The sequence below is a fragment of the Ixodes scapularis genome, unplaced genomic scaffold (genome assembly GCF_016920785.2).
Source record: "Ixodes scapularis isolate PalLabHiFi unplaced genomic scaffold, ASM1692078v2 PGA_scaffold3__209_contigs__length_174095766, whole genome shotgun sequence".
NCBI lineage: Eukaryota > Metazoa > Arthropoda > Arachnida > Ixodida > Ixodidae > Ixodes > Ixodes scapularis.
In genome coordinates this window covers 543,111-562,243 of record NW_024609868.1, presented here as the reverse complement: position 1 = coordinate 562,243, position 19,133 = coordinate 543,111, and the positions used below count along the sequence as shown (strand labels likewise).

General features: G+C 47.7%; 2 protein-coding genes across 2 annotated transcripts; one reads left to right on the top strand and one right to left on the bottom strand.

The window, feature by feature from the left end:
* Window positions 1–4,387: 4,387 nt before the first annotated feature.
* Window positions 4,388–13,691, bottom strand: LOC8028475 (oligosaccharyltransferase complex subunit OSTC). Its single transcript, XM_029966288.4, has 4 exons — window positions 13,471–13,691; window positions 13,321–13,394; window positions 12,673–12,890; window positions 4,388–4,527 (listed from the first exon to the last, which is right to left on the bottom strand). Exons 1-4 carry the CDS (start codon window positions 13,607–13,609, stop codon window positions 4,509–4,511), a joined length of 450 nt encoding a protein of 149 aa, XP_029822148.1. The 5' UTR covers window positions 13,610–13,691; the 3' UTR covers window positions 4,388–4,508.
* Window positions 13,692–14,189: 498 nt separating this feature from the next.
* LOC8028476 (vacuolar-sorting protein SNF8) lies at window positions 14,190–14,986 on the top strand. The gene has a single exon (XM_002399504.5). It carries the CDS (start codon window positions 14,190–14,192, stop codon window positions 14,925–14,927), a length of 738 nt encoding a protein of 245 aa, XP_002399546.1. The 3' UTR covers window positions 14,928–14,986.
* The last annotated feature ends 4,147 nt before the right edge of the window (window positions 14,987–19,133 follow it).

The window sequence follows — 19,133 nt, the reverse complement described above, 5'->3', positions numbered from 1 at the left end:
GGGAGCGCCATATCACCATCGGAGCGCCGTGTGCGAGAGGAAGATTTGGCACGCTGCTTGTAAGAATGCGCTGCATGTAGGAATGCTTTTGCATTCCAACATCTAAGCAGTCTTAAGTGTCTTCGGCGATTTTTCATTCTGCTCCGGCCAGCGGCGACCGGGTGGCTCTTGTGACGCTCAAAGTATGCCTGGATCCCGTGGTTCAATTGGCCCGACCGTCATCTTTATGCACTGTGCGATCCAAACCAGACATAACACTTCTCCCCCCGATTTAGAGATAGTCATGCCATATTGTTCAGGAGGCTGTCTGGGGCACTGAGCTGTGGACAATATTGGAACGCTGTGCGAGTTGGGAAATGCTGTTATTTCAAAACTTCATTATATTGCACTAAATTTTTCTCTCTGGGTAAATATCTACCGCCTGCGTTCACGCCGCTTCTCGACGATAGTATGCGGCTGTACATTAAGGAACTATTAACCCGCTTGGCCCCACCGTACAACCAGCAAACCAAGCTAACCCAAGCCGCCGGAAAGGGAGTGCTATTTAGTTCAGCAAAAGTGAAGCAGGCACCTTTCAACTAAGCTACGCTACCTTTTCCCTTTTCTTTTTATTGCGAATTGAAGCTTTTTGTAACCATTCGTTTTATACCAGACCCATCAAGTTTAGCGTCGTGCGTATAGCCATTGTAAAATATACTTCTAACGAGTTGGCATAATTTCGGTTTGCTTCAACTCGTTTGGCGCCAATTTCGAAACTAGGGCATGCCCTCTTGCGAAAACGGGACATGACTCCTTATTGGGACAAAAAGACGGGACGGCAGAAGCGGACCTCAAAAACGGGACTTTCCCGGCCAAAACGGGGAGTCTGGTCACCCTAAGCATGGCAAAAGGAGGAAAGCCTCATCCAGGTCCGGCCATCCTCGTCCGGCTCTGCCCCCGTCCCCAAGGAGGTTATTTGCCCGTCCCCCTCCGGCTTTTGGCGGCCTTTTGCGGTAGCAGATAGAGCCGATGGTTTTGTTGACCTCGGATAGATGGCGCCACTAAAACTCCGTATAATAAAAGTTTTGTCGACGATACCAGCTTTTGGACGCATTTATATTTATGTTGGAACTACAAGATTTATAGAAAAATTCCCTTTTATTGAGCAGGTTTTGCACAACTTCCCATCTTTTTACAAGTCCCCCATGATTACGCAGCAAAATCACAACTTTTCGAAGGAAGGAGGTGTGTTTTCGGTCCTTTGTGACAAGATAAACAATGTCAAAAGTAGAAGATGCAAATTCTTTCAACGTTAAAATCGTTGCACAGCTCCTTTAAGCAGCAGGGCTCGCTTTTTGTCCAAGCTGTAATTGAATTTGCCACGAAGTAGAACCCTATACGTTCTGTTCACGACGACCATGACTTGCCCGCAAAGGCTTCGATCCTTCCTTTGGTCGGCATGGCTTCCGGCCCTCTGTCCAGGCTTCGTTGGCTCGTACCCAATCTCATCACCAGCATTGTAGTTGCATACACGGGGACAGTACCATCGAATACGAGTGGTTTTATTCTGCACCGGCAGACTCTCCCGAGGCTCGAGAGTATCTGTACGCTCGAATCCTGTGCCCCAATCGTCGTCTTCATGCACTGCACAATCCAAACTGAAACCAGACATAACACCACCGCTTCGGAATGGTGGGGCAGACATCGGTGGTCTTAGTGGGTGGTCCCGATGGGAACATATCGCGAACGACGCCGTAGTATAATCGAAGAAGCAGCAAAACATCATCTGCGATGCCTGTGCCTCTAGTCGGGGTCAGTTCGAGAGTTTAGGGGAAGCTTCTCCCACCTCTCCCCTTTAGCAAAGTGGGTGCTGGAGAAAGGGTCTCTAGCATTCGCTCTGCTCATGTGGAAAGAGGAGCTTCCCCTCAACTCTTGACCTGTCGCCGACTATGGTATTTTTCCAGCTTACTTTGCACAGAAACAGCGGCAGCTCGCATTGTATAAAAATGAAGTTGACAAGAACTCGAACGACTTCAACTCGCTGCAACAAAACAAACACGCCCGACGTTTATTGTCAGCTTTCTTTCTCCATTCTCCTGTCGGGACCAGCGATTTGCCGCGTACTGGTCCCGTCTTTACTCGCCTGCTCCAGACGCTGCGTCAGCGTTGAGCTGCGTGCACCCGGATCCATACCGCTCCCGTCCCGGCCTCAAACAACGATGACCACCGTTTAGAATTGTCGTCGATGCTTTCTCGGCAGACGCTGGTCTCTAACCACCTGTATGTTTTGAAAGCTAGTTTGGCTCGTGTACCTGCTCCAAGCGTACCTATCAATTCCTTTTCACCAGTATCTCCCGACCCGTCCGTAACGTTGCCCCAAAAATTTGCCATCGGTTTCCTATTTCTCCCCTTTTGCGTCGACACTCCTCACCGACCCATTTCCCTCGGTCGATCCTCAAACCCCGTCTCACTTCCTTGCCTTGGAAGGACATCCATTCCGATACTGGCCTCCGCCCACTCCGTGCCACTCAATTTCAAACCTTGCTCGAACTTCTTCGCTCGCAGCATCTTTACTGGTCTTCACGTCACCGAGATATTCCGCACCTTCGTCTCTCTGTGCCCCTGGCACTCTGTCCCACATTTTCCTCCACTCTGCTGCTGTCTCGCAGCTGCTGCGCTCCACCCGTTTAGTGATACCACCTTGCGCTTCCTTCACCCCCCCCCATTAATATTATTTATTAGACTCTTATATGTACATGCGCAGGCTCAATGAAGAATGTATGCAAAAGGATTTGTGCCTCAAGTTTAGTATTCCAAATACTCCACAATGGCCTTCGGACTTAGTTTTGTTTACCTGTTTTTCGGGCAAGCAGACTTCATTTTGAACGTTACTAAAAATCCTCATCGGTGCAACATTTTTAAAATGCTCAGTTATATGGCTACTTTTCGTCGGACCTCAATTACCCTGGATGCCACATGTTCTGGCACACAACATTCCCGAAGTGCTTTCCCGCAGCCTGAGGAATTTGCCCAAAATTTAATGTGGATTGCTGGTCCGAGCTTCTGGTAGGGCTGAAGGCCTCCTGGGGACTGAAGGAATCATGAGGAAATTGTAAACCGTTACGAAGCACATTCGTGTCAAATGCCACATTGCAAGTAGTGGACGAGCTGGCCGATAAACCGGGACGGACAGACCAGTTTCCCCCTAAACAAAAATGAAGCATTCTGCGCAAGAGCTAATAGCAGCACGTACAATTTCAGGCATCTAATCGAGCTATCAGAGTACCAAATTTATAAATGAGCCTAAATAAAATTGTGACCAGTTCTCCAGAAACAAATAAACCCAGATTTACGCCTCCGGCCCTCGAGGCTCGTAACAGAATTGTCGCTTGCGTGCGGGTGCTAGCAACAAGGAATTTTTTCCACATATCGACGGCACCAGCACCAACTAAAAATCGAGGAAGAGATCCACCTGCACTACCAATCGATAATGGGAGCTACGCTACCAGTTCCTTCGCTCTCTGAGCTGCAGCGCGTGCCCAACGAGACTTTAAAGAGGGGCATCCATGGCGTCCACCCAACCGTCGTATTTTTCTTTCCGTTCACTTTCTTTTTTTGTGTAACATAATTATATATATGCTGCAATTACGTGTTCTACTCGCCGATTCACAGCCTCTTTTTAAATTTCCTCTACCTTTCGTGCCGAGTTCCGCCGCTTGGCATCGGGCGCTCGCATGTGCGCAGAACGCTTCTCAGAAAAGGCCCATTGTGGAGTGGCTCATGCAGTAAGGGTTCATATTGACTTGCCTCGCTTATTTTTCCGCAGGTGGTCGGCAGATGGTGTAAAAGTCTCAATTTTCACGAGGACCATAAAAAAATATAGAAAAAAATAGATAACACAAATATATTACTTTACGGTAACAGACAGCACGCCACTCTCAATCGCAAAATATTGAGCCTGCAAAAATAGTCATTTGCAGTATCTGCTTGCGCCAAGTTCAGTACGAGCCTAGCTCGTCAACGTGGATCCATCTCCACATTGTTCAGGGTGGCTCGTCTGCATTCCCCGGTTCGTGCACTAAACTGTTTTGGATGAACCAGGCTCACTCGTAGCTTAGTTTGAGGCTGCGCCAACAGAGGGTAGCACAGTCTTTTTTTTTTTTGCTCACATTCCATTTGTGGCTAGAAATTTAATATTGAAGGCAACAAATGTTTTAAGACAACTAGGTGGATGAGGGTCGGAAATTCCCCAAAAATAAAAATTGTTAACTGTGCGCAGGAAATTAGTGGCAAACGTCTTTGGGAGCTTTGCTTTTTAACTTTTACCGCTATTGCATGCCCCTTCAACTGTCAACTTGGCAACGCACCATACCTCGCCAAGAACCACGAGGTGCCAAACGTTCTTTTCTATACCGCACATTTATTAAACGAGGAAGAGTATGAAATGCTCGACGGGTCAGAGAAAGAAAACTCCTCGCCACTTGGCATGGAGGGCCGTCCAGGAACATTCGGACTGGATGAAGATGAGCTCAGCTGAGCAGGTAGCCCCTGAAAAGACAGTCGGGTAATATGTCAACAACAGATCCGAGACTGGCAACTGCGTGAAAAGAGGGCAAAATCATTGGGAGGGCACGGGTGCCTTTGAGCTAGAAAAGTTACTCCGGCATTACCGTACCATACCGAGCGTGCACCCATGTCGCAAAAACAAGTACCCAGCCAATTTCCGGGCCCACCGAGCTAACGGAGTTGGTGTCGAGTGAACCTTCACGAGAGCGGCTCTCGCCGTGTGCCCCTCCTGCTTGCCTCCTCTCGGAACTCCATTTCTTCCCCATTATCTCCACCTTTTGGGTGGGATCTCACTCCGTATTTTATGGCGAGTCATTAGGTTACAGTCGCAGTTACTCGGGCTCAAATGCAATCGGGTTAAGAGTACAGCTACGTTCTCACAAATGTAGTATTGTTACTCGGAAGAAGCTAAGTTGCATTCCAATCACACTTTTAAGATACATCCCCCAACATTGAGGTACATTCGATTTGCTCGTTTTCGTTACTCGAGAAATAAAATCTAGTAATAAAATACATAATCTGAGCTAAGACGAAATTACCTTCGAGCTAAAGCAACATTTCAATGAGGGCATAGATCATCATCATTTTGAAGAGTAACTAGCGTAAAATCTTAAACACGCACCCGTGTCCCAATAGGCGCCCACCCGCTACTTTCAAAGCATTTGAAAGCTAGACCGAGGTAATGTCCGGAACTCTAGGCTTCCGAGCCCACGCAGCTAAACAAGATGCTGCTCCCCTTTTCTTCGAGCTTTCCGGTGCAGCCCACCCCATCGTGTGCCCCTTCCGTATTTCTCATCTTGAAGCTAGCAAATGCCCATCCCCCAGCTAGTCCAGATCATCCCCAAATATTGGGTGGGCGCTTGCTCGGTATTTTAAGGCAAGTTATGCCTAATCCCTTCCATGATATTTTGTAACGCCCGAGTCTGCCGCAATTGCCGACCAACACTCCAGTTTCAAGTGGGAAAAAGATGTCGGTGCGCTTCGCGCGATCAAGTTTGAGGACGTGAAAAAGCGTAGCGCCGATTACGAAACAAATCAAGCTGAATGGGTCTTCTGTCAAATGTTGTTCAGCAATAGTGCGCACGACTATGTGTTTACATTATTCCATGTTGTATCACTAGGGGATCTGCTAGACCGCTATGCTATTTTTCTTATTTTGTTTTCAATGTGTAACTTTTTAGGCTGTTCAGTGATGATCTGCATATGCACCGGTGCTTTTGATTCCCTCTGTTTTTCGCTGAAACGTTGTGAACTGCCAATTTGCGTCATGACGAACGATTCTACCACCGTAAAATACTGCAGAAGCGCCGACTTTGTTCAAGCGCCCACTATTAATGTTTCCCAAACTTGGGAATTCCGCAAACTGTACGTTAAGCGCCCGATTTGACCGCACAAGTGCCCGTGTCTACATTAGCCTAGTTTTCAGTATAGGTGGGGTGGGCACTTCTCTGGTATTCTGTTTTTTGCACTTCCTGCTTGGATTTATTCAATGGTCAGCAGTACAAAAAGACAAATAAATGTAGGGTGGTCCAACTTACCAGGCTCAATCTAAAATGGACCGTAAAAATCGACACCTGCCCATAGCAACCTAAACTTTTCGTCAAAGGTGTATTTCACAGGTCGGTTTTTTTTTTTGTAACATGACAAAGCGTAGTTCTCTTTCTGTAAAAAATAAGGCCAAGAAACTTGACAGCGTCTACGGCGGGCAGTGGTGCAGATGGCAGGGGTTCAGTAGCGGGGTGTGTTTGGCGTTCGTATCGATAGATGGTGTCAAGAGCAGCGTTTGAAGGTGCAGCCGACCAGCGAAAGAAAGCAGACACCACGCAGATGAAATCCGTTGGCAGCAAAAGCACCGCCGTTATGCAGACGTGTTTTTTTACTTTAAGCTTTGCTTTTATTGTTCACATTTATTTTTTAACCAAAGGCACATTTCAAAAAGATTATGTTCATTTTAATAAACCACTAGGGATGCCGCGAACTTTTTTCGAATCGAAGTTTCGATGATCGAATCAAGCGGTTCGAAAGGTTCGAAAGATTTCGATTTTTCGAATTGTCTATATCGTAAAATTCGACGGAGGTCGAATTTTCGAACTTGTTAAGCTAAGAAGTTCGACGCTTTTCGAACCGTCGAACTTATTACGCTAAAAAATTTGATCTTTTTCGAACTTTCGAATTTATTGCGCTGCAAGGTTCGATGCTTGTCGAACTTTCGGACTTGACTGACCAAAAAATTCGATGAATTTCGAACTTTCGAACTTATTTATCAAGAGAATTCGAAAAGTTTCGAACTTTCGGATTCTGAAAGGTCAGAAGTTCGACGAACTTCGAACTTTTAGGGTAAAAGTTCGACGTTCGTCGAACTTCGAAAGACCGGCGGACGGTTTCATTTGATTTCAAGTAGTGGGGTACATTCGTAATTTTTTTTCCTCGAACTTTTACACGCGGTGCTGCGTTCCTTACGAAAGACAATGTCGTTTATTTCAATGCTCTGGCATGCTTAGGTTTAAAGAAATAAATCCCCGAAGGGGCGAGGAAGGACGACGGGTTTTTGACGATTATCGTTTGTGCCAGATTTGAAGCACGCTGCAGCCGGAGCTATTTATGGTAGATATGTTATACTTTTTTTAAGAATGATCTATGTATAGCCTAGGTAAGTGCCGTCTTAAGATGTGATTATTGTTATTCAACGTGAGTTTCGAAGAAATGTCCAAACATGTATCTGCATGCAATTATAACCTAAACTTGATATTTATTTTCGTCTAAGTTGTTTGAGGTATCGCATTTAAATTAACACCACAGACAGTACATATCATTGCCATCTGCAGAATACGAAATAATATAGTTATTGTTTTTTCACGTTAAGGAATAAATTAACTCATGGGAGAAGATTTCTAATAGTGTTCAAGTTCAGCACGTCATTAAAAGAAAACTTTTTTTTTTTCGCTTCACGTTCCTGGGACGTGTTTCTTTTAGCCTGTACACATTTTGGTAAAAGAAACTTGTTTCGAAGTTCTGAACCTCTGAATATGCAAGAATAGAACACTTGCGACGAATTCTTGATAGTTTTCTTTTTTTTTCTCCTGCTTCTTATTCCCGCATTTATTCTTTTTTTTTTTGTTACTATCGGCACAGGTGTTTAGGTCGAAAAGACAGCTTTGAACTTCCGAACCACTAAGCATGTGACGAGCAGTGCCTTCTGACAACGAGTTTCTAACAATGACCATCTACGCAACCTTTTATGCAGTGAAGAGCGACAGTAGCTATACATATGCATAAATAATTTCAGATTAAAATAAGCTCGACCACGCCCTCTTTCCCCGTATTGTTTTCTTTAACAGTTCGAAATACCTGCAATGGGGAGAAGGAGGCTGAAGCCCCCCCCCCCCCCCCCCCCCCCCCGCTACCCTCTTTCCCCCCGTTTTTCCTCTTCCGACGCCACTTGTATGGTAGAACGCTCCTCGACCTCGAGTTGTGTCGGCTTTTGTGCTTTTTGCGAGGCGATTCCTCCGTCCCAGAAAATAAACCTCCAGGACAATTATAAACTTCACCGGATCGGACTACTACCAGCGTGCAAGGGGTGGCGAGCTAGTTTGCCAGGTCGCTTCAAGGTTTTCTTGAGCCTCAACCTCCTGCTCGCCCCTGACCGTTTCGAACTGGATGAGTCTCGTAAAACAGTGTGTTCGTGCAATCACTACTGCGTGATGCAGGTTAAAGACCCCCCGGGGCTCGCGGTCACAATTCTGCACTGGCAAATATTCTAGCACGTCCGGGACACTCGTCGTCTCATTTAATTGCCTGACCAACTTCGCGCAGTCTAAATATCACACCCTAACTTTTCTAAACTTGATTTTGTGAAAACCAGTGAGTCGTGAAAACGTTATTTGAAACTGAAACTGTGGAAAAACTTGAAAATCGGACTTCGAACTTTGAAAACTTGGATTAGAAAGAAATTCAAAATCTTCAAAGTTCTTTTTTTTTTTTTTAATTTAGCGTTAAAAGAGAATCGAAACCTTCGAACTTTTCGAACTTTATGCAAAAAGATATTCGAAATCTTCGAATTGTTCGAACTTCATGTCTATAAAAATTCGAAGCGTTCGAAGTTTTCGAATTTTTTTTACAAAGAATTTCGAGATCTTCGAATTTATCGAACCTGAAGTAAAAAATATTCGAAATATTCGAATTCGAAATTTTGGAAACCATGAAAGCTTCGAAAGTTTCGAATTCGAAACTCCGCTGTGGTCAAAAGTTGCGAATTTTTCAAAATCGAACCTTGGTCGGTACGAAAATATCGAAATTTTTCGAAATCGAACCTCAGTTCGCTTTGCAAATATCGAAACCTTTCGAAATCGAACCTAGGGTGGTTCGCGACATCCCTATAAACCACGGTGGTCACAAGCCGTCGCGGTAAGAAGGTAGCGTCATCTATCAATACGAACGCCAAACACACCCCGCTACTGAACCCTTGTTGTCTGCGTCGCTGCCCTAGGTAGACCCTGGCAAGTTTCTCGGCCTTATTTTTTTACAGAAAGAGAGCTACGCTTTGTAATTTTAAAAGAAAAAAAACGATCTCTGAAAGACACCTTTGACGAAAAGTTAGCTACGTGCAGGTATGGTGCCTGGAACGCGTCTCCGACTGGTGTGTTTACCGCGCCCAAAGAAAGTGGTCCCTCGATTTCCGCCTGATTACGTCATAGAAGTGTCATGTTGTCGTCGGTTGCGATCCTATTGGCGTTCAAATAGTTGTGACATCTATAACAGACGCCTGTCCTGCTGCAGATCGCTCTCCACTGTGACAGTCCACGGAAGCTACAGCAGCCGCAAGTTGGGACGCCTGGGACGCCGTGACGACAGCGACACTCCCGTTCGCCTGTGGTTTTCGCCAGCATTTGTACGGCCAACCGCCAGGATCGCGACATGCAACAATATGACACTCCGGCTTGTGTGACGTCATTTGTTGCCACTTTGGGACCACTTCTGATGTATGGGTGGGATAGGACGCTAAACACACCAGTCGGAGACGCGCTCCAGGCACCATAGTGCAGGCGTCGATTTTTACGGTCCATTTTAGATCGAGCCTGGTGACTTGGACCACCCTATATATAATGTTTTGACACATAACTAATTTGACTAAGTTATGATTTAAGCCAAAAGAGCAACTAAATTGTGGCAAATTTTCTAAACATATATTAACTTGGGAATTATTTTCTTATCATAAAGTAGTACATGCACAATGAAAAGTGAGAGGTTTACAAATCTCTTCAATGCGAAATGAGAATGCAGCTCTTGAGGTTTTTTGTGTTTTTTTTTTTGCGATATACCCCCCTCCCCTCTGGTTACGCCGACAAACACGGGAACAAGTGCCTAAGAGTAGCCACGTCCCACTGGAGCGACGGACAGCAACAAACGACAGCCACACACGACTACGAGCGACCAACGACACAGACAGACGGCCTGTTTGTCGGAGTCCAATGTCCCACCTGGAGGACACGACGCAGAACACAGGGGACAATGTAACTTGTTTCTTAGTGGGACTGAAGTTGTCAACAAAACACTTCAAAATACACAGACAGACAGAGTCTGGCAACGCGGTTTTTGTGTTTCGCTCCTTGGGCGGACAACACTCATACAAACACAGTGAAAGTGGAGACAATTTCTTCATTAAAGCTTCCGCTAGTCTTCATTTGCTGTTGGCGACTTTCCGTAAATTGTCGTGACGATCGACACCAAACTTTTTCCGAACTAAATCCTAGAATCGTTCATTATTTGGATCATTTGAGGTGCGCCACCACGGAATTTCACGCCGATTCTGAGGAGGTTTCTATCCAAATGATTGAGGGCAGGCGTATATCTGGGGACATGCGCCATCCCGACTGTCACTGGACGGGACGACAGGTCTCTCGTCTGCCGGAATGGCTTGCTGTGGAACGTCGTGTCCTACTTCGTGGCGAGCGGTCTTTGGTCTGTCCTCGAACGTCGGTGTATCCATCCTGATGCAGGGGCGTAGACCTTGGCGTCTCGAAGTACCACCTCGCGCGTCAAGTTTTCGCGAGCAAGACTAGCCACAGTAAATTCCCTTTTGCAAGCAACCGCCAGCAAGTAAGCCCCGACCACTACGAGCAATCGAGGGACGGCAACGGCAGGAACGATCAGTGGCTGCCAAGGCCTTCTCTGAAGGTCGAGCGACGGAGCGAGCTACGGGAGAAAGGGTGAGAAGAGAGGAAAAGAGGGGGCGAGGGGATGTTTGTCTCCCAAAGAGGTTCCTCGGTGGGACTGCTTGCCGTGCTTCAAGTCTAAGAACAAACAAGACCTTGTCCGTCGTTGATCGTTCGTCGGGGGTGTTGGTCGTTACAGTCGGACAACATCAGCGACACAAAAATTTGTGGTGTCGCCGGACAAAAATCGGTGTCTGTCGCTCTAGTGGGACGAGGCTATAACAGCTGCGCTCTAAAACATACAACAAACGACTAAAAAGCCTCACACTCCCGCAAGTAAAAAGCAACAAAAACGACCACCAATGAGTAATCATTAAACAAATCAGGTTCAAAGAAATGTCCCTTTTTTCCCCTTTTTGTTTACTCTCCCCCCTTTTCCTTTTATAGGCGACGAGAACAGATCTAGAAATAGGATATACACCCATACCCGACACTACAATGGGAACGAGACAAAATTGAATTGCACCCCACAAAATTAACTATCTGAATTTCTAAAAACCTCAGGGTGAATTCTTAACACAATATAGTCGAGATTGTTTGCAGGCTTGTTTTCATTGAAGAGACACTTGCTGTGTACTCATAATTGGAGAGGATATATCGGGTTGCCCCGTTTCGGACTGCCTCAAGCTGAGTGATTAAATAATTTAGGTGGAGGTTCCAGATACTGGAGGCATAATCTCGTTTAGGTCGAACAAAGGTTTTGTATGCCAATTCTCAAAGTTTTGGAGAAGCAGCACTCAAGCAACGCCGGATGTAGCCGAGGGTTTTAGATGCTTTGGAAGAAATATAGTGAACTTGGTTAATCCATGTTCTATCGACAACGGCGAGACATTTATGTACCTGAACTTCTACGATGTCATTATGCAACATGTACTGAAAGGAGGTAGGGAATTTCTTTCGTGAAAAACAGATAAATTGGCACTTTGATTTGTTTAGCGACTTGAAGCTTTGGCTGCGTCTGGACTTAAAGGGGTAGGGAAACGAAATTTCAGCGCTCATTTTCTAACTTTAATGTGTTGCATGTCGCACCCTAACCTCAAAAACACCAGTCTTCCGTTGAAAAGCACGAGAAAACTAATTTTAAAGCTAAATAAATGACTTTCAATGTGCACCTGGTGGATGCATGCGGAGCAAATTCGGGAGGTAGTCTAGCAACGTTGTGGAATCTGCTACGTAGTCGTGACGTAGCAGACTCCTTCGGAGCAGCGCCGCTCTTTGGCATTTCAACGTTTTCCTTCTTAGCTTTCCTCCTGAACTCACAAATCGCGTATTGTACCAAACGGTCCAAGAAGACGGAAAGGGAGGACTCCTCTCTTTCTCGGACCCTCGTTTGTGCAACCGGAAACAACCATTCTCCCCCTAGAAGATTAGCCCGTCCCTCAAAACTCGAACAAAAGTCGCTTTCCCCACCCCGTTCAGCCCTAAGCTGACAGTGTTGTGGAAGCTACGTGCTCCATGGACCAGCCACACGCTCGTCACCCCACGGGTACTTCGAACGGCTCGGTTGTAACGCGCTGACGCTATTAACACCACCACAACGCTGACAACGCCACCAAGGGCAGAGCTCATAACCACGTCTGCTTTGCTACTCCACGAACGCGGGAAATCTTTTCTTTCTGTTTTTGTTTGCGCCGGATATCCCATGATGCATCGCGCTCTCCGTTCGCTTCTCTTCAAGCGCTTGCTCGAGTGCACCGTTTGAAACGAAAAATATAGCCAATCGTTCAAAATACAAACGTGCGATTATCATTTACGGTTATTATCCGTCATGCTTGACTCATTTCCGAACGAAATCTGAATATTTCGATTTATGTTTCCGTACCCCTTTAAAATGAAACGAAGTACAGCTTCCGATTTGCTAAACAAACGCCAGTGCGAGTTGGCATCTCTCGTGGCCCGGCAAAGATGTTCTTACGGCAGCTTGATGCGCATGAAGACGTAGCAGGTGAAGAAGGAGACGAGGATGCAGACGAAGCCCGTGCAGATGAGCAGGATCCTGTTGAGCCTCGGGGTGCTCGGGTTGTGGGTGCGGTCCAGGATGACGAAGCCCAGGCCCCCAACCGTGAAGAGGAAGCTCGACGCCAGGCCCTCCATGATGTACTGGCCGTTCACTCGGTACGGCATGAAGGCCACCTGCAGTGTGCCACATCACTTCGCCTACAACGTGGCCGCAAAATAACGCTTTTGCGCAAGACGTTAGAACGCCCACCCAAATAACTTTTCGCTCTGCACTCTCACATTTTCTGAGACCAACTAAATTCGGCCAAACCGAAACCAGAAGACCAGTGCGGAGGAGGAACGTGACGTCAGTCTTGGGAAGGGATTGTCTTTCTGAACCCTATTCTATTCATTATTTAGGACGTAGCCGAGACTAGTCAAAAGTCACCGCGTCCACGCAACCCAGGAAAAAAGAGAGGGGGAGCTCTGAACAGCTGGTCCTCGACGGTTTTCAGACTAAAAAAAAAACTATTTTGAGCCAGCAATATTTCTTCAAAGTTGGACCCTTATGTGGTCCAGGCACGCATGAATACCAGAGGAATCCGCAAGAGTTGGACAATCTTACGGGCTTGCTGTGGCCGTGCTCGTCCACCGTAGATCCGATGCTAGGAGGCTCTACAATCACATCGTAGATGATTCCTGCAGCGCCAAAGGTAGGGTGAGCGCGTGTCGACGGCTTATCTGCGGCTCACGGCGATGCCGGCCGCAGACTTACCTCCGCAGACCAAGAAGTATGACAGCAGTACCAGCGAGTAGACGACCATGGCGGAGGGTTGGTGGAGCCATTGGGGCTTTTTGAGCTTCAGGTTGGGAACTTCGAGAACGTAAAATGGTAAACTGTACAAGAGCTCCATGGCGTGCGCGAGGGACACGAAAACAGCTTCGCCGGCGAGAGATACTGGAAATGACGTACACGTCACAAAATATAGACGGAAACGGAAACAGAATAGACGAATGAGTGGATTTTGCGCCTGATTTCGTGATTTCTGAACCTTGAATCGGGTGGAAGCTAGTGGCCCTAGTCCCCTAGTGGCCACTAGTGGCGGCTTACGCCGACAAGCGACACGCGCAGGACAAGCGTGCGTAGCGCGTGCTGCGTAGCGTTCGGTTGTCTTGTCTGGCCATCTGTTGGGCTCATTCGTCCAAAATTAATTTGCATCAGTCGAGGCACACTTTAGGGTGTGGCGTGTTCGGTGTGGGTGACAGCAGGTGACAGTACCCTTATGCGATCCCTTTGGTTATGACCTGTGGTGCCCTGTGCGCGGTCTTGCGTTTTCGCTAGTCGTCGTGAAGTACGGACGGCAGGGACCTGGTTGTCTTCACCGAGTCTTGGTCTTGGACATGAGCGACTTGCGGCTTTGCTTGGAGCAGCTGTCTTTGAATTAACTTCTACCGCACACTGCCAGAGCTGTTTCGCTCGCTACACCGGTCAGAATGCGGCGACGGGTGGGCGGCGTCGGAGCCATCCAGAAACAACAGCTGACGCAGGCGAGGTTCAAAGACAAGGGCTCTGAACTGGCCGAAGAACAGCTGCAGCAGATGACACGGCAGATGGACGCCTTCCGGACCAAGTTGCAGGCCTTCGCGTCCAAGCACAAGAACGAGATCCGCAAGAACCCGCACTTCCGACGCCAGTTCCAGGAGATGTGCGCCACAGCGGGCGTCGACCCGCTCGCGTCCAGCAAGGGCTTCTGGGCAGACATGCTGGGCGTGGGAGACTTCTACTACGAGCTCGGCGTCCAGGTGGTCGAGGTGTGCCTGGCCACGAGTCACCGCAACGGCGGCCTCATGAGCCTCGAGGAGCTCCGGGACCGGGTGGCCCGGTCCCGCGGCAGTCTGGCGCGCCAGGAGGAAATCAGCCAGGACGACCTGCTCCGGGCCATCGAGAAGCTCGGCACGCTAGGCAAAGGCTTCCGCCTCATCGCCGTCGGCGCCCGCTACCTGGTCCAGTCGGTGCCCACGGAGTTGAGCCTGGACCACACGACGCTCATCAGACAGGCCAGCGCGACTGGCTACGCGTCCCTGGGCTCTCTGGTCAGGGACCTGTCTTGGGACGAGGACAGGGCCAGGAAGGCCCTCGAGGACCTACTCAAGGAGGGCTTGGTGTGGATCGACACCCAAGCGCCCGGCGAATACCTCTACTGGTTTCCGGGACTGCTCAGGCAGTCGTAGACAGTGGTGCGCGTTTGCTCCGACAACTTTTGTATGCAATAAATGAATGTGTAGTACGAGGGAACTTCCTTCCTTCGAGAACCAGCACAGCTTCCCAAAACTGTGCGCGGCACAGCTCACTGCGGGTCCCATCCGCTCTCGTACGCACCATGCTGCAGCAGAACGGCCATCTGATTCACCACAAGCTGCCGACACTGCCTTTGCCAGAATCTCGGCCGAGAAAAACACTTACGCCGTCATTGGGCGAAAATTGAGGGACCACATTTTAGGCCGGAGTAAACACGCCAGTCGGATAAGCATTCCAGGCACCATACCATGAACAACGAAAGCATGAAGGAAACGAATGCCTTCAGTGTTCAGACAGGAGCGGGTTGTTAGGGACAATTAAACTCGTTTGTCCGTCCCTTCTCGTTTTCTTCCCTAAGTTTAACTTCAGTGTTCGTTTCCTTCCATCTGCTGGTCACTTTGGGACAGGTTATTAATCTTTTTAGACAGCATTCTTCTCTCTGCAGGCTTTGTGTGAATCGTTGACCATTTCAGTGAGAGGGCACCGCAGTGAGGTGACTGAAGTTATGGCAGCTGGGATCTATGCCAAGGACCTCCAAAGGAAGATCTTTTTTGCTGCTTGGTTCTCATAGGCAATGTAGCTCCACATACTTCTTCATTAAGACCAATTAAATATTTGCAGTTTAACGATGCCACAATAAAAGTAATAAACAGAATGTGAAATTCTTTTCATCCCCAAGACAAAAAAACAGGCATGACCCATGCAAATTGTGTTCTCATGTGAAACTTGCAAGAGACCCGATTTATAAAACGAGAATAGCCACAAAAGATGGCTCGGCAAAAGAAAAACTTAATGAACACTTAGAAACCCCATTTTCTAATGCAAAAGCATTAACTATCCCATGGAGCGGAGCCAGTGGTGCCTGTAACCGAGAAAGAAATCCCCATTCTCCCAACGGCTGAGCGAAACGGCTCCTAGATAGCCATTGGCGGCTGCTTCACAAGAGCGCGCGCTCGGCCACCGCTGTCGTGTCGGACATTAGCGGCAGGGGAGGGGGGAGGCTGCTGCGGCCGCTTCTGCTCCTCTCGGCGCCAGGCATCCATGTCGGCGGCAGTAGCGAAACATGGCCGTCTACGCCAGTACGGCGCAGACGAACTAAGGGAGCGGAGGAACGACATTCATGCTTTCGCATTCACAACTAACAAGTGCTTAGGTGTCCTCGGAATTTTTTATTTGTTAGTCAACAATAATATTAGTTCACACATGGTTTTAAAATGTCACCAATATGCATGTCATCACCGACATTATGAAATGGGATCACTATAGCGTGTTGATGGTTGTGAAATTCCATTTTCACTCCTGCCAGACAGATTTATGAGAATACCTACATTTTTCGAGTTGCCTGCCTCTCGCGAAAGATTGGTTGTGTTAACGAGTCGGGCAAAACAACAATTACGTGCAAACAATATTCAGACTTTGCTTCTTTTAGTGTCCATTTTAACTTCATACAACCGCACATTCGTAGGATCACACATAATTCTGCGTGGGTTCCCTAGCCAATAATATCTAAAAAAAACCACAAGTCACACCTACCTGAACACCTCAACTGCATGCCTTGGCCGACATTTCGCAACGAAGTGTGGTCGGGTTGCATGTCAGCTTCATGCTCCTCAGACTTCTCGACGTAACTGCTACAATCGCGCTTTCACTTGCAAAAGAACTTCCCCTGAAGACTTGTATTCGTGCGGACGCGGTCCAACCGGAGCGAAGTGGCCCGATCAAAAGTGGTTGCCATGTCTCTGTCCTCTGCCTTGGAGGAAGCGTCACAATGGAGCTTTACTTCTTTTATGGGCTTGTTAGGCAAAGTAGTTTGCACCCTAAAATCCCTTGCACTTGACTAAAAAGAAAATGAGAGGCGCTCTCAAGCAGCTCCGGTGCAGCGTCAGACTTGGCTACTGTGCAACGCAGGCGCACAGCTGGGCACGCAGCGGCGCCAGTGCGTCTGCCGCAGCTATGACGTCACTCCTCTGGAATGCGCAGACCGGCGAGGTGCGCGCGGCGGCGGCGGTGGCTTTAGCGCGTCGGCTGTGTGCCGTATGACATCACTGCTCCTCGCGCATGCGCAGCACGGCTCTCCATGAGCCACATGAAACTGCTCAACCTTGGCCAGTGTAGCTCACGCTACAAAAAAATTCACCAACCTGTTGGGGCATGCATCGTTTTCTTTAAACGTTAACTTGAGGACTACGTTCAAAGCGCATCGAGCAAACCCATGGAGAAATATATCCTCATTTTGACGACCTCCCACAGGACAATAATTTCTAGAACTAAAGGTGGAGAGTAGGCAAGCTAGCTTAATTAAGACTGATGTAATCAATCAAGTTTCAGCTGTGTTTGGAGTTTCGTGTTTGTCCCTTTTTCTTGCTTCAGGGTTACTATGTTGAATGCTACTTAGTAGTTCTTTTACAGTAGCTTTCCACCCTATGAAGGTTCTTGGGGATCTTTAGTTTTTTCACCTCGCAAAATTTAGTACCCCCAAAATCAATCGAAAGTTTAGCTTCTGTCAAATGTACGAATAGAGAGACCAAAAATAACATTGTCCACAGGAGTCAAGTGTATACTGCCACCGTATCACTCTTGTGCACTGACTGAGAGAAGGTTCTTGTCGTCCAAAAAGCGCTTGAAGCTCATATCGAACATCGATTCTATGTTGCAATGCAAGAAATCTAAGGTCATGCTGACCAATGACGGACCTCATTTCGTTTGCCATTTGGGACAATTAATGCGCCCCATTTAGGTTGCTGGAGTTTCCAATAGTCAAAGATTATACAGTGCAATCCACAATTATATTCATGATAAAACCCGAAAATTCTATCGTTATAACCAATTAACATTGTTCTATAGATTAGAAACTGAGCGTTTCTAGTCTAGAAACTGATCGTTATAAGCAGTACATCATTGTCATGATTCTAAGGCATGACATAAAAGGAAGTTGAAGGGGCAAGAAGAAAGAAGATGATGCCACGTGAGACAACGATTTTTGGAGGGGAAGAAAAAGAAGAGGACGGCGTGAGAGTTGTAATCGAAGACTGAGACCGGGAGGAAGCGGCGGATGGGGTCCATGGCTACGCTCCAGGACGCGCCCGACCCTTGCTGTGCACAAGCTGTCGCGGCAAGAGTTCCACACTCCCCTTCAGGTGCCTAGGGTACAAGGGCCTTCGCTGCCTTGGGCAAGTCGCTTCGGTTCGTCGACGCAACGAACTTAAACTGTAAGGCCTGCTCAGAACAGCTTCATTTCTTGGAACTGTAGATGTGCTTAACAGTGTGTGTATTATTTCCCCTTTTACTGTATATATACTCCCATGCTTTCCGTTATATCTTCGTCTTGTTTTTGTAAATATAATGGGTTGTAAATTATTCGTTTTCGGCATCGCCTCTATCGCATTCGCAACGTCTCCGGCCGAACCGTGACAATGGCGAGCCTGCCAGGATACTTCTAACATCCTGATATTACGAAGTCCGAGATGCGCGAATGTTGATAGAGATATGCCGGTACACAGAAGTGTAATTTAGAGCGAGTCATCACTACGTAAAACATGTGCCGGTAGTGAGGACCCAGTCTCATTATTTCAGGGCCATGGAAGTTCCTTCAAAATAACGCTCGTAGTGCAAGGTGTTGAGATGGATCTGCGTAAGGTGCAAGAGATTGGAAACGCTGTACGACTAGAAGGGATCGCACTGAAAGAATGGTTGAACGATTTGCTCGAGGCAGAAAAGGCTGACCTGAGAGAAGAGCAAAAGTGGCAAGAGTTGCTAGAAAAAGAAGGCCAGCGGGGACGTTTTGCCTCGGGAAAGGAACAAGACTGGAGAGAAGAAAGCGCCACGGAAATGGCACGCATAAAGACGGAATGCAACCGCCTGGAGGAAATGATAGCGCTGCTGGAAGCTGCAGAGGAGGCACAAAATGGTGCAGAGATGTGGAAGGATGAGGCCTCACTCCAGAGAGAAGGTCTACAAAGGAGGAAAGCTGCGGAGCTTACGGGAAATTCTGACGAAGCTTGTCCGCTTGTCGCAGAAACCGACAAGATGAAAAGTACGAGAGCGTCCTTCGGAGACTCGCATTCCCATTTAAGAGCTGGTGAGGAAGCTGCAGCTTCAACCCTTGCAAGTGGAGAAGATGCTGAGGTGATGATGCGGCC

Coding starts and splice junctions, on each gene's coding strand:
- LOC8028476 (XM_002399504.5), top strand. CDS start 14,190: ATGCGGCGACGGGTGGGCGGCGTCGGAGCCATCCAGAAACAACAGCTG.
- LOC8028475 (XM_029966288.4), bottom strand. CDS start 13,609: ATGGAGCTCTTGTACAGTTTACCATTTTACGTTCTCGAAGTTCCCAAC. Junction 13,395..13,470: donor ATACTTCTTGGTCTGCGGAG/GTAAGTCTGCGG, acceptor TTGGCGCTGCAG/GAATCATCTACGATGTGATT. Junction 12,891..13,320: donor AGCACGGCCACAGCAAGCCC/GTAAGATTGTCC, acceptor GGCACACTGCAG/GTGGCCTTCATGCCGTACCG.